Source organism: Protomyctophum bolini, assembly GCF_963924005.1.
Source record: "Protomyctophum bolini genome assembly, chromosome: 12".
Classification (NCBI taxonomy): Eukaryota; Metazoa; Chordata; class Actinopteri; order Myctophiformes; family Myctophidae; genus Protomyctophum; species Protomyctophum bolini.
The window spans coordinates 40,358,804-40,372,342 of NC_137873.1; the positions used below are offsets into that span (position 1 = coordinate 40,358,804).

A 13,539-nucleotide genomic window follows, 5' to 3' on the forward strand; every position below is an offset into this window, starting at 1 on the left:
TTTTGTGCACACGTGGGAACATTACACACTACATTAGAAACACACCTGAAAATGTTTGAGGTTTGTCTCATTATGTTTTTTCTTTGCACGGTTTCCGTTTGCTCTTCTTTAGTTCATTTTAAACAGCGACCTCTTGGCGTTTCATAATTCGATAAGATGGCACTTTTCTGTCAAACAGCATTTTCGTCTTTTGAACACTAGGCGGCAGCAATGTCATGTAGTTGGTAGTACAACAATACAAAAGAAAGAACTATTAAAACTCAAAACTAAAAGCAGGAAAATAATAACATAAGGGCCTATGCAAAGGCTAGTGGCCTACACGTCCGAATATGTGCAGCTGTTGGACTGTCTGTACATTTAAGATGACTCTTTTGAAACTTCTCAAAGGAACTTTTGAGGCCAATGTTAGTCTGGATTGCAGGTCATTCCACGACCAGGGGCCAAAGAAAGCAAGACACTTTTTAACCCCCTCAGATTTGAAGGCTGGCACTAGTACTACACACCGTAGCCACTAGCCAGGCATTTGATCTGAGATTTAGACATTTTTTTTTACCAAATTAAAATGTAGTATATTGTAGCAGTTTTATACTCAAATTGGTATAACACATTCACCATTAATAGCCTACGTGTGTTTGGGCCCACATGCGTGGTCCAGATTTGATCTTGGTAGGTAAGGTAGGTACGCCCAGAGTAATGTAGTAAGAGAGTGGTGACACGCTTTGATCTCGCCGCAAAGTGTGTGCCTATGGGCGATAGTTCCAAACATTGCTCCTCTGGCTGGAACTATTCCACTGAGATAGAATGAGGCACTTCCGCATTCCATTGTTACAATGAGAGTCAACGGGAGTGTCATTACTCTCGTACTAGATTACTCTGGGTACGCCTAAACTTTGACTAGGCGCACGCACACGCACACACACACACACACACACACACACACACACACACACACACACCTTGTTTTATCCCCCGCTCCTTGGAGGAGTTTAGAGATTGTGCAGAAAAGAGAAAATTAAATGAGAATATAGTTTTTCTTAACTCTCATACAGCCTTCAGCATTCATTCATTCCCAGCTCACGATTCACAGAGCTAGGCTGTTCTCTGTAGCCTCCATCTCCATCCATGGTGAAGATTGAATCAGGTGTTGACTCATTCCTTTTGAAAACGAATGTCCTTGACAGTGGATTTTCCAACCACTTCCAAAACAATGGCATTCTTGAACATTGCAGTAAGTGGTAAAGTAAATAGCACAAACTGCATGTCAGTCAGCCTTGCATGGGCGCGGGCAGCTTGTTGAAATTGGGACCACAGTCATACAGAGAAATAATTCTTAATCAATTTCAACCTCGACCTATATTTAGCTTTGGTTTGTTTTGTGAAGCTTCTTTCCTCCATTCTGGCACCTTTTCTTCTATGAATTCTCCGGGTTACGTTTCAATTTGCTGTTTCTTGTGAAACCTTTTTCCACATTGGTTACAGTTGTTGTACTGGCTTGTTTCTTGTATGAAACAAAAATCACACCCGTGTGAAGTGCGGGGTGCTCTTATCATCATACATCATCATAACAAGCCTCTCCAACTTCCCATTACAATCAGAACTGCAGATTCACTCCCAGTCTTCCGCCGCAGTCTGAAAAATACTCCATCTTAGCCCATAGCACTTGCCGTAGTACTTGCCCTGGCCTCGACCTCCTACGGGCGTACGCACAGGCTCAATTTATGTAACTTAAATAGCACTTTGTGTAGACACCCTATAGCGTATACACACATAGTTTCCCTTAGATCGATATTCCACTGTTAGGTTCTTAACCCATTCTGACCTGAGATCAGATTCATACGAGGTTTCCACTGGACACACACTGGTCTGATCAACCCATTCTGACCTGAGATCAGATTCTAAAAATGTCAGTCACTCTTCGATTTTTCAAAAATAGCAGACCTACAAGCTCGTAGCGCGCCACTCGGTGGCGCGCTACGAGCTTGTAGATCTGCTATTTTTCAATAGCTAAAGCATAACATGATGCTAACACCAAAAGGGGTTCCCGATCAGAATGGGTTAAGCTTAGGTAGGATTCATTATTACCTTTTTATGTTTTGATGTATTACCAACATGTTATTTTGTTCTTTTGTAAATCGCTCTGGATTAAGAGCGTCTGCCATATATGCATCTGAACACAAGTGAATCCCATCTCTGTATGTTGTAAAAACTGATCTGAGTGTATATATATGCTCTGTACTTGCACGTGTTTTGCCCTCACACCAAATCTCTTCAATGCGTTGCGTGAGCTTGTATAGATCTGCGAATGCAGTTATGTTGTGTATTTCAACATCTTTTGCATGTAATTCAACATTCTTTTGCATGTAATTCAACATCTTTTGCATGTATTTAGGCCAAGTGCTGGACGTCAAGGCATCAAGGCAAACATCAAAGAGAGAGAGAAGAAACACTTCCAGTTTCTAGAGCTCCAAAAAAGACTTACTTAATTTAATGCTGGCAAAATAATTCAACTTTTCGACACTTTAGGTCTTCATCAGGCAAAATGACAGGCATTTTGCCTGATGACGAAACAAGTGTGCGGATGTTTCGTAATTCAACAGAAACGTCATGGGATTTTTTTTACATTAAATGACAACCGGAAAGACACCCATATTCACTCCACGTGTGTGTGTGTGTGTGTGTGTGTGTGTGTGTGTGTGTGTGTGTGTGTGTGTGTGTGTGTGTGTGTGTGTGTGTGTGTGAGACTGTGAGTGACCCACTCAGTTCACACGGGTGAGTGTTAATTTAAGCTCTAAATTAGTTAAATTAACACAGTGCAGTGCAGCATTTGAAGTACGTAAAAAAACTAACTTCCATCAAATTTAATTGAGTGTGTGTGTGTGTGTGTGTGTGTGTTGCATAATGCCCCCCACCCTCGTCCCCCATTTCTCTTTCATCTTCAGCGTCTTTCTCAACCTCTTTTCGTCTGGTGTCTCTGTGTCTGTCCCAGTGGGGGACCATCTGTGTCTGTCCCAACGGGAGACCATCTGTGTCTGTCCCAACGGGGAACCATCTGTGTCTGTCCCAACGGGGAACCATCTGTGTCTGTCTCTGTCCCAGGGGGTGACCATCTGTGTCTGTCCCAACGGGGAACCATCTGTGTCTGTCCCAGTGGGGGACCATCTGTGTCTGTCCCAACGGGAGACCATCTGTCTGTCCCAACGGGGAACCATCTGTGTCTGTCCCAACGGGGGACCATCTGTGTCTGTCCCAACGGGGGACCATCTGTGTCTGTCCCAACGGGGAACCATCTGTGTCTGTCCCAACGGGGGACCATCTGTGTCTGTCCCAACGGGGAACCATCTGTGTCTGTCCCAACGGGGGACCATCTGTGTCTGTCCCAACGGGGAACCATCTGTGTCTGTCCCAACGGGGGACCATCTGTGTCTGTCCCAACGGGGAACCATCTGTGTCTGTCCCAACGGGGGACCATCTGTGTCTGTCCCAACGGGGAACCATCTGTGTCTGTCCCAACGGGGGACCATCTGTGTCTGTCCCAACGGGGGAACCATTGGGGACGCCCCTTTGAGTGTGCATGTGCGTGCTCGCTCCCACGCATGTGCGACGCGTGTGTAGGTAGATGGGTCCAGAAATCCCTATAACAAAGACCCAAGTCAAATACTGACCTCACCAGAACTACTGGTTCTTCTACTACTGGTTTAAGTCAGTCCACCTGCAGTGATGACCCCAGTGACCCCATCATGCAGTCATTGTGAAACAGACATATGAAAGAAGCAGGTGTCACCCCACTGACCCCAGGTATACAACATGGACACAGAGCGCTGTCTGGGTCGTCAAGGCAATAATATGCATGCTTCCTGGACAGAATAATCCTATAGTGCAGTGGTTTTACATCCCATTTCATATCAAGGCCCATTCTTTATTCTGCGTTTAGCCTCGCAGACCCAAAACTAAAGAATGTTATGTCCACATGTCCATGCTGTATTGATGTTGGTATATATACCATTAGGAGAGATAACAGGCAAACGTTGATCAAAGTAACTATTATTTCTACATTCTCTAATTGTGTGTATAGACTTCTTGTGTAAATTAAATTCAGTTAATTAAACATCTATAATACTGATGCATGAACTTGGGACACATCATCAGTGTTGTGTAAACCTGGAATCGTTGGGCGTTTCTGGGTCTTACAACAAGACACCCTCCTCCAGGCGACCCGACCAAGGCTGATCAGACCCCGGCCTGTCCTAGTGGCATGCTACACTACAGCCCCCACTGTCTCTGTCCTCATTGTCCTGTGTCCTAGTGGCATGCTACAGCCCCCACTGTCTCTGTCCTCAGTGTCCTGTGTCCTAGTGGCATGCTACACTACAGCCCCCACTGTCTCTGTCTCCAGTGTCCTGTGTCCTAGTGGCATGCTATAGCTACAGCCCCCACTGTCTCTGTCTTCAGTGTCCTGTGTCCTAGTGGCATGCTACACTACAGCCCCCACTGTCTCTGTCTTCAGTGTCCTGTGTCCTAGTGGCATGATACAGCCCCCACTGTCTCTGTCTTCAGTGTCCTGTGTCCTAGTGGCATGCTACAGCCCCCACTGTCTCTGTCTCCAGTGTCCTGTGTCCTAGTGGCATGCTACACTACAGCCTCCACTGTCTCTGTCCTCAGTGTCCTGTGTCCTAGTGGCATGCTACACTACAGCCCCCACTGTCTCTGTCCTCAGTGTCCTGTGTCCTAGTGGCATGCTACACTACAGCCCCCACTGTCTCTGTCTCCAGTGTCCTGTGTCCTAGTGGCATGCTACAGCCCCCACTGTCTCTGTCCTCAGTGTCCTGTGTCCTAGTGGCATGCTACACTACAGCCCCCACTGTCTCTGTCTTCAGTGTCCTGTGTCCTAGTGGCATGCTATAGCTACAGCCCCCACTGTCTCTGTCTCCAGTGGCCTGTGTCCTAGTGGCATGCTACAGCCCCCACTGTCTCTGTCTTCAGTGTCCTGTGTCCTAGTGGCATGCTACAGCCCCCACTGTCTCTGTCCTCAGTGTCCTGTGTCCTAGTGGCATGCTACACTACAGCCCCCACTGTCTCTGTCTTCAGTGTCCTGTGTCCTAGTGGCATGCTACAGCCCCCACTGTCTCTGTCCTCAGTGTCCTGTGTCCTAGTGGCATGCTACACTACAGCCCCCACTGTCTCTGTCCTCAGTGTCCTGTGTCCTAGTGGCATGCTGCAGCCCCCACTGTCTCAGACAGTCAATGGGGAATATGGCTGTTGCTGCATGAGATGTTGGCGACACTATTAAAGAGGCTCCTGGCGCAGAAGCAATGCAGATGTTGTAACACAAGGGACCCGCAAGAGTCCACTTGGTTTCATTTTCATGCAGTCCTAAATGGGTTAAGGGTCCATATGGTTACCAACTGACTCCATCATGTAGCTGGGGACCACCTGGAACCGCCTCAAGGACCACTGGTGGTCCCCGGACCACTGGTTGAGAACCACTGCTATAGTGCGCTCTATAATTTTCAGCATAGCATGTGACTGCAGAATGACACAAATTGACCAAATCTACAGACGGACACCAGACAGAGATGACTGTGTTGGCCTCGCTATACTGCACTCTGTGTCAAAACAAATACAAGAGCATTGTCTCTTCGCACTTTGCACAACATGTGACTTGTGACGGACATAATATTATAGACCACCAAATACACAACCCCATGCCAAACAAAATAAAACACACATACATACATACCCACATACACATATACATCGCATTATGTCATTTTCTCAGAATTGAACCAATGCCCTATTGATTCCATATCTGGAGTGGGATCATTGTTACTTTCTCAGAATTGCACCAATGCCCATTATTCCCTATTATTTCCATGTCTGGAGTGGGATCATGGAGTGTTTAATACTATTTTACCGTAATTTGACAACATAATCGTATCTATGAGCTAGGCCTATATATGCCTTAAGTACAATTTAAGTTCTGCATATTGTATAGGTTTAATATTATATACCGGTAATATACATAATAATAATGAAAGCTCTTTATAGGCATATTAATATTATTATTTTAAATAATACTATCTAAAATAGATGAGCTATTTCAGGAAAAAAATATTTGAATGTTTGGACATTTTTGTTAATTTCTTTCTTTCTTCAAAAATGTACCCACTACTAGCCAAAACCATGAGAGGATATAGAGAGGGTTAAAGTGGTTAAAAGTGAAAGGAATTGGCTTTTCACTTTGCAGTAGGTGTTTCAGTTTGTAGTAGGTGTTTGAGCGACGCACGCCCATTACATATCCACTCACTGACGTCCACAGACATGCTGGTCCATTGGATAGTTCTAGGTAAACCACACACTGTTAGTTAGGGGAGGAGGAGGAGGATTGTTTTGTGCTGGAACTGCATGCTCTTCTGGTCTGACGCCTGAACGCTGGATTATTATTACAGGGACTTGCATTTGTATATATATTCTAATTTTAATGTCGCAAAAATATATATCTTCAAAGAATATGATAATGAGAGTTTCCTTAGGCGTCTTTATACTTCTCTGCTGCGTGTTGCTGGAACGTGTGAGTATATAGCCTACACTCAGGTTTTTTACCATGCTGGAAGTTTGTCAAGCTGTTGTTGTTTAGCCTACTATGTTGTTTTAAGTTTATGACAGTTGCTCCCCTGTAATTAGTCAATATTCTAAGGCTGTTGTCAATTGATCAACGTATTGTGCCGAGTTGTGGCACGTGCTGCTGCAGTCTCGGAGTCATCCTGATTCCTGCCGAACCATCTTATACTATATACTTTATACTTTTGTATGTTTGCCTGGAAACCAAACTTTTAAAATCTTTATTTTGAGATTGAACCCGTTCGTTCGGATCTTTTCTCTTTCTTTCTTTTTACTTTTATTTTCTTTTTACCAATTGGAATGCCACGGTTTGCCACCCATCATCATTCTCTTCTGCGAGCAATGCATTGATTCGTAGCCTATAATATCGTTTCACTGCGTCGTTTTTTCGCCCTTATAAACAAAAGTGAGGAAACTTTATAGTTTACCCCACTCACGACTTGTCGACGCGACTGCGCTCCCTGCACATATTGCATTACGCACGCAGCCTGTTCACCTTGGGATGCGTAGAGCCTAGAGCGCACAGAGCCCTGTTTGGAACCTCCAAACGGGGCTGCCCCGAGACACACACAACCATCCTATGTCTGCCTCAGCTCTGGTCCATATATAGCTATAATCTAATGCCTAATGCAAAGGCATTTAGGGCTATGCACCAGAGCTATGTCTGCCTCACGTTTTCAATCGCCAGAGAATTGCTGCAGGAAATCGAGTTAAGCTATAGTCAATTTGGCACCAAAGTGGGACATGTATTATTAATTTCCTGTTACTGAATTGAGATGCTTTATTGGGCTTATAGCCTATGATGACTAAGGTGAGTTCCCGAGGAGTGACTAGTCATAGGAGTCTCCCTTAGTCTCTCCTTGTACAGCCCACGCCATATGGCAACATGCTCTCTGTTCCAATAACGCTGCATGTCGACCAGCCTCTATGGAGAAACTTGATTCATGCTGGAATGTAGTTAAGTGAAGCACTCGGCTGCACTCTGATTGAATGCTCTAGCCTAGTCTATCTAGCACAATATGTTTGGCCTTTTTATGTTTTCCTGTAGAAAACATAACCTTGGCTGCTGTATAGACACTGAGATCACAGAGATGAGACGTTGCAGATTGTAATACTGATATAGACTCATGGGGATCTTGGGGATCATGATCAAAATTAAACATGTACAGTTGCCAGAAAGTAGGAAAAAAACCCCAAAACGTTTTAAACAACAAAGAACAGAAGAATAACAGAAGCGCTTTTGTGATGAAGGTCATGGAAGTCATGAGGGTGATGATGATGCTTTTGGTTGTAAAACTCAGTCCGTGTGTGTGTGTGTATTTAACCCATTCTGACCTGAGATCAGATTCATACGAGGTTTCCACGGGACACACACTGGTCTGATTAACCCATTCTGACCTGAGATCAGATTCTAAAAATGTCAGTCGTTCTTCGAATTTTTCAAAAATAGCAGACCTACAAGCTCGTATCGCGCCACTCGGTGGCGCGATATGAGCTTGTAGATCTGCTATTTTTCAATAGCTAAAGCATAACATGATGCTGACACCAAAATGGGTGCCCGGTCAGAATGGGATATATAGTATGTCACTCACACCATATGCCTATTTCCCCAGGTGTGTGAGTGGTCGAGGATCTGGCCATAAGATTATTGTGTGGCTAACAATATCCCTGTATACAGTAGGCTACCCCCCATTTTGATTAATGTCTTCCCGGAGAAGAGATTCATTCCCCTAAGTAATAACTAATAAATCTCCAGCTCCTTTTTAGGGGGTCTTCTGATAACACAACAGTACTATTCCCCAGTGACGAGGATGCCAAGAAATAAATTGACTTCAGCTGCGAAAAGAGTGACCGTTAAGTGTGTTGATGGCAGGAGATTCATGGAACAATATCTCCAACACACACACACACACACACACACACACACACACACACACACACACACACACACACACACACACACACACACACACACACACACACACACACACACATGGCAGAGCCGTGTGGGATATGGGCTATATGTTTAAATCACCATGAAACACTTAATTGATTTGATGTCCTCACTCCCTGCGTGTCTTAACCCATTCTGACCTGAGATCAGATTCATACGAGGTTTCCACTGGACACACACTGGTCTGATGAACCCATTCTGACCTGAGATCAGATTCTAAAAATGTCAGTCGTTCTTCGAATTTTTCAAAAATAGCAGACCTACAAGCTCGTATCGCGCCACTCGGTGGCGCGATATGAGCTTGTAGATCTGCTATTTTTCAATAGGTAAAGCATAACATGATGCTAACACCAAAATGGGTGCCCGGTCAGAATGGGTTAAGGAGAGATGAACGGCCGCCCCATGTCAGGCTGATCTCATACCCACGCCAGCGCAGACGTGATAGTCTTGTTTACACACAGATTCGATGCACATTTTAGGCGCTGCGGGAGTCAGGAGATCATAGATCTGGGTTTGTCTTGTCTTGGGGGGGCCGGGGGGGGGGGGGGGGGGGGGGTGGCATATGAAATGTCTCTGCATTTCATATCTCCCTCATTCATTTTTATCACCGGTGAATCGGTCATGCTATTTTAACTACATGCATTTCATGATTGTTTCTGTTCAGACTGAATTAACTACATGCATTTCATGTTTGTTTCTGTTCAGACTGAATTAACTACATGCATTTCATGATTGTTTGATATTTGTTTGATACTGTCACAATAATAATCTAATGACAAATGTATGTTAATCACAACCCTATATTTATCATTATTTCGGCACACGTACAAGTTGTACAACCCTGGCATTCCTATATTTATCATTATTTCGACAACCCTGGCATCCCTATATTTATTTCGGCTACTTTCACTGTTTGTCATTCAAAGAAGCGTATAGGGTTAGGGTTATAGGGTTTCTTTACGAATCGTAAACCCTGACTGATTAGTAACCGCTAACGACTAACCCCAGCATACATACGTATTCTGGGGGGAACTTTTACAAAAAATAGCAAATGTACAAGCGTACAACGTGTCCTGAGCTTGTAAGATCAGCCTGTAATTACTGCTTAAAAGGTTTAGGCGTAAGGGTATTAAGCAAGATATAGGTAAATGTCCAAGAAAGTACAGCTCCGGTCCTGTTCTGTTCACTAAAGAGGGTTTAACCTATTTAGGCTGATGTTGAAATTTAATGAAATTGTTTTCTGAAACACCTTATGTTTCTGTATCAGTGGTGCTCAATATTTCATGTCAAGGACCCCAAAAATTATATGTAATTGCCTGGCCACCAACCCCCATCTGAAAATATGTTGTTCCAGGAACCCCTCAGAAGCAAATATTTGAGTTACAAACGATCGCTCTGAAAGAATATATATTCAAAGATTTGTGCCACATTTTCACGATTTTTCATAAATAGACCTACAAGCTCGTAGCGCACCACTCGGTGGCGCGCTATGAGCTTGTAGATCTGCTATTTTTCAATAGCTAAATTATAACATAATGTTTACCAAAGACCAAATGGGGTTCCCGCCCCCAAAATGAGTTTAAGTGGTTCTGGTTAAACGCATGATTAATGTCTCACAGTGTGAAAACATCCATCAAGAGTATCGCCTCATCTTGTTCTTCAGATGAAAGTGTGTGTGTGTGTGTGTAACTAACCACCAACCAACCTATATCTCTCCCTGACAGACGTCTTCGCTGCAGATGTGTGATATCATGACGGAAATAGACCGGGAGAGAGACGCATGTTCTGCACAAATGGAGAACAGGACGTCAGGTATGTGCTGTTTGTTTTGGTGCGTTCCACACATGTTGCTGTTGTTCTGGCCCCTGCCATGTGAGCGTGTACTGTCCACTGATCTACTATATCCACAAGTGCGCTTGTCCAACGTGGACAATTAGGCTGCACTGCAGCGTCCTTAAGACAACAAGTCAGCTTTTAGCCCTCCTGTGATAACATCAGATGATTGGCCACATGGCTGAACAAGCGTTCTTTCATTTGTGGTTCATTTTGTCTGTATATGGCCTGGCTGCTGTTGTTGTATTATTATTGTTGTGTTCCATCTTCCTTTTTATAAAAAAAAAAACAACAACTCAATTTTCCTTGTCTGTTTGATTAGATCTAGTTCTTCAGAAAATGCGGCAAGAGTGAGGCCTAGTGTATACCCTAGTGCGGTAGTGAGGGATTCATTTAATCAACTGATGTGATGTTTCAATTTATCACAGCTGCAGGCTTAATGTATGTGCTGCTATTGTGAGCGGGCGTTACACACTGTGCCCATCATGTATTGTACCAGAACAGATCAATATGCATCCTTCATCCTCGTGTGCTTAGTTCCGTTCTCCATCGCATGCATCTTTTCAGCTGTGCACTACCTCGTGGTAATTCACGTTTCTTTGCTACTGTGTTTTTGTTGTGTGTCTTTGCTGTGAAGTGCACAGAGACCCCTTGGGGTGACGTTGCACTATAAATAAGAATAAACCGAAACTGAACTGTGACATGTGGGACTCCTTAAAAAAAGAAAAGAAAAATCCTGTATATTTTTATTTCCCCCACCCTTTACTCCAGAAATAGTTTTGCTTTGTACACATATTGTCAAATAATCTCAAAGGGGGGGAAACAGCCCTCAACGCTGTAGAGTGAGCACCTTAATTAACATTTTAATAATATGAATTAAATATGAAGTACCATATGCTAATGAAGGACGGGGACCGGTTGTATTATGGTGTTGTGGTCCCCGCGGGCCGTACAGCAGCACTGGAGTAAACACAGTTCTGCTGCCATGGTAACCCTGAATGCCCCAGGTTCATGTGTCCTATAGCGAAGACACACGGATCAGTTTGCCCTTTGTCACCGTGATTTATTTATCCCACTGTGCATATTAAATGCATAGGCCAGGCCTATATACAGTACTCTGTTCACTGCTGGATGGATGGTTGCATGTGTTTCCGTTTTGTGATGTCTTTGTCCTCACATGACAAACTTTCTGTTCCTCTATCTTTTACCTTTATGTTTCACTGTCTCTCTCTCTCTCTCTCTCTCTCTCTCTCTCTCTCTCTCTCTCTCTCTCTCTCTCTCTCTCTCTCTCTCTCTCTCTGTTTCTGTCTCTCTTCATCTCTGTCTGTCTGTGTGCGTGCGTGTGTGCGTCTCTGAGTTTGCGGTGGGATGTGGGATAATGTAGTGTCAGCTCTGTCTAACTCTGTGTGTGTGTGTGTGTGTGTCTCTCTCTCAGGTTGCAGTGGGATGTGGGATAAGGTCGTGTCAGCTCTGTCTAACTGTGTGTGTGTGTGTGTGTCTCTCTCTCAGGTTGCAGTGGGATGTGGGATAAGGTCGTGTCAGCTCTGTCTAACTGTGTGTGTGTGTGTGTGTCTCTCTCTCAGGTTGCAGTGGGATGTGGGATAAGGTCGTGTCAGCTCTGTCTAACTGTGTGTGTGTGTGTGTGTCTCTCTCTCAGGTTGCAGTGGGATGTGGGATAATGTAGTGTCAGCTCTGTCTAACTGTGTGTGTGTGTGTGTGTGTGTGTGTCTCTCTCTCAGGTTGCAGTGGGATGTGGGATAAGGTTGTGTGCTGGCCCGGTGCCGACGTCGGCGAGGTCGTCACCATCGCCTGTCCCAGATATTTCGTCTTCTTCAGCGGCCACACTACGAGCCACTTCTATGTGGGTAAGATCCACGTTGACAACACTGGGTAGTGCGTGTGTGTTGGGGGGTGAGAGACAGACAGACAGACAGACAGACAGACAGACAGACAGACAGACAGACAGAATACAGAGAGAGTTTACTGTATTTGCAAGCATTCCTTTGGGCCTGAGTCACCCTCAGGCCTGCAGACAGACAGGTGAAGTCAAAAGGTGCAATCATGCATTAAGAAATGGCATTCAGAAGGATGACGGGACTTTATATTTCTAGCAGAAAGACCTCCTCTTGTTGTTATAATACGCCAAGGGTTTATATTTGTCATATTATCACTTTAATGTTTTTTTTCTTTTCAAAGTTCATAAAAGAAATGCACAGCAGGGGGAATACATGTACATGTTCATATTCAAAACACCAGGGAGAACCCACAGGGCTTTTGTTTTATTTATAATTTTTTACAGAAAGTTAGTGTCCCCATAGACTGGAGTGAATGTATTAAACTAGACATTGGGTCGTCCACTCACAGTTAACAGTCTTTGTATTGAGTTTGTGCTTGAAATGTACTGTAATTCTGCAAACTAAAATATTTCAATCAATCAATCATACCACTTACCCTGCTGTTGGTTGACTAGGGTTGATGGAGCTTCTAATTCTCCAACCTTGCACTCTGTATAAAAGCATCCGCTCAAATCCTAAAGTGTAAATGTCTCACAAATAAGAAATAACTGTAATGACCAATTCAAGGGCATGATCGATAGTCAACAAATACCATTGATAAAATGTGAAATAAACAAACCTTGTAATTCCATTTAGTGTTTAAAAAAAAACCGAAACGACTCTTAGCATTTGCACCAAAATCTTGGCAGCTATTATCTAAACTTTATACTGCAATGTCGCGATTGCTGTGTCCTCTGATCAAAGGCCCAATCTGGGGCTATTATTTGATGACAGTATGACTTGTGTGATGAAATATGTACTGAACAATAATTACTGTTTCAAGTTTCTGATGTTTTATGTTTTCACATCTCTTCTCACTTAGGACATAGGCTAATAAAGATGTTGATTAATTATGCATGAAGAAACCCATTGGGCTCTCGGAATGGCTGGCAAGATTAATTTACTTTTGAGCTTTAGCTGCTATCTAATCTTTCATTAATTAGTGCTAGTCTGTGTCTCCTCTGTGTAATAGTGCTGTGTCGCTGAGTCGCTCGCATTAAAGGGAATTGTTTATTTGACTTCAGCTGAGCTTTGAGGGACCGTCTCAAAGCAGGACATGATGTCTTATCAGTTTAAGTG

The 13,539-nt window shown here is 43.9% G+C and overlaps 1 protein-coding gene across 1 annotated transcript in view; it reads left to right on the plus strand.

The window, feature by feature from the left end:
• Positions 1–6,467: 6,467 nt before the first annotated feature.
• Positions 6,468–13,539, plus strand: part of LOC308324902 (vasoactive intestinal polypeptide receptor-like) — a gene marked incomplete at its 3' end in the record, with an annotated part of 40,153 nt that continues 33,081 nt past the window's right edge. Inside the window, exons 1-3 of the mRNA XM_080777247.1 lie at positions 6,468–6,568; positions 10,297–10,384; positions 12,145–12,270. Coding sequence (XP_080633373.1) covers positions 6,479–6,568; positions 10,297–10,384; positions 12,145–12,270 — 304 coding nt within the window. The 5' untranslated portion in view covers positions 6,468–6,478. The remainder of the gene's footprint in view (positions 6,569–10,296; positions 10,385–12,144; positions 12,271–13,539) is intronic.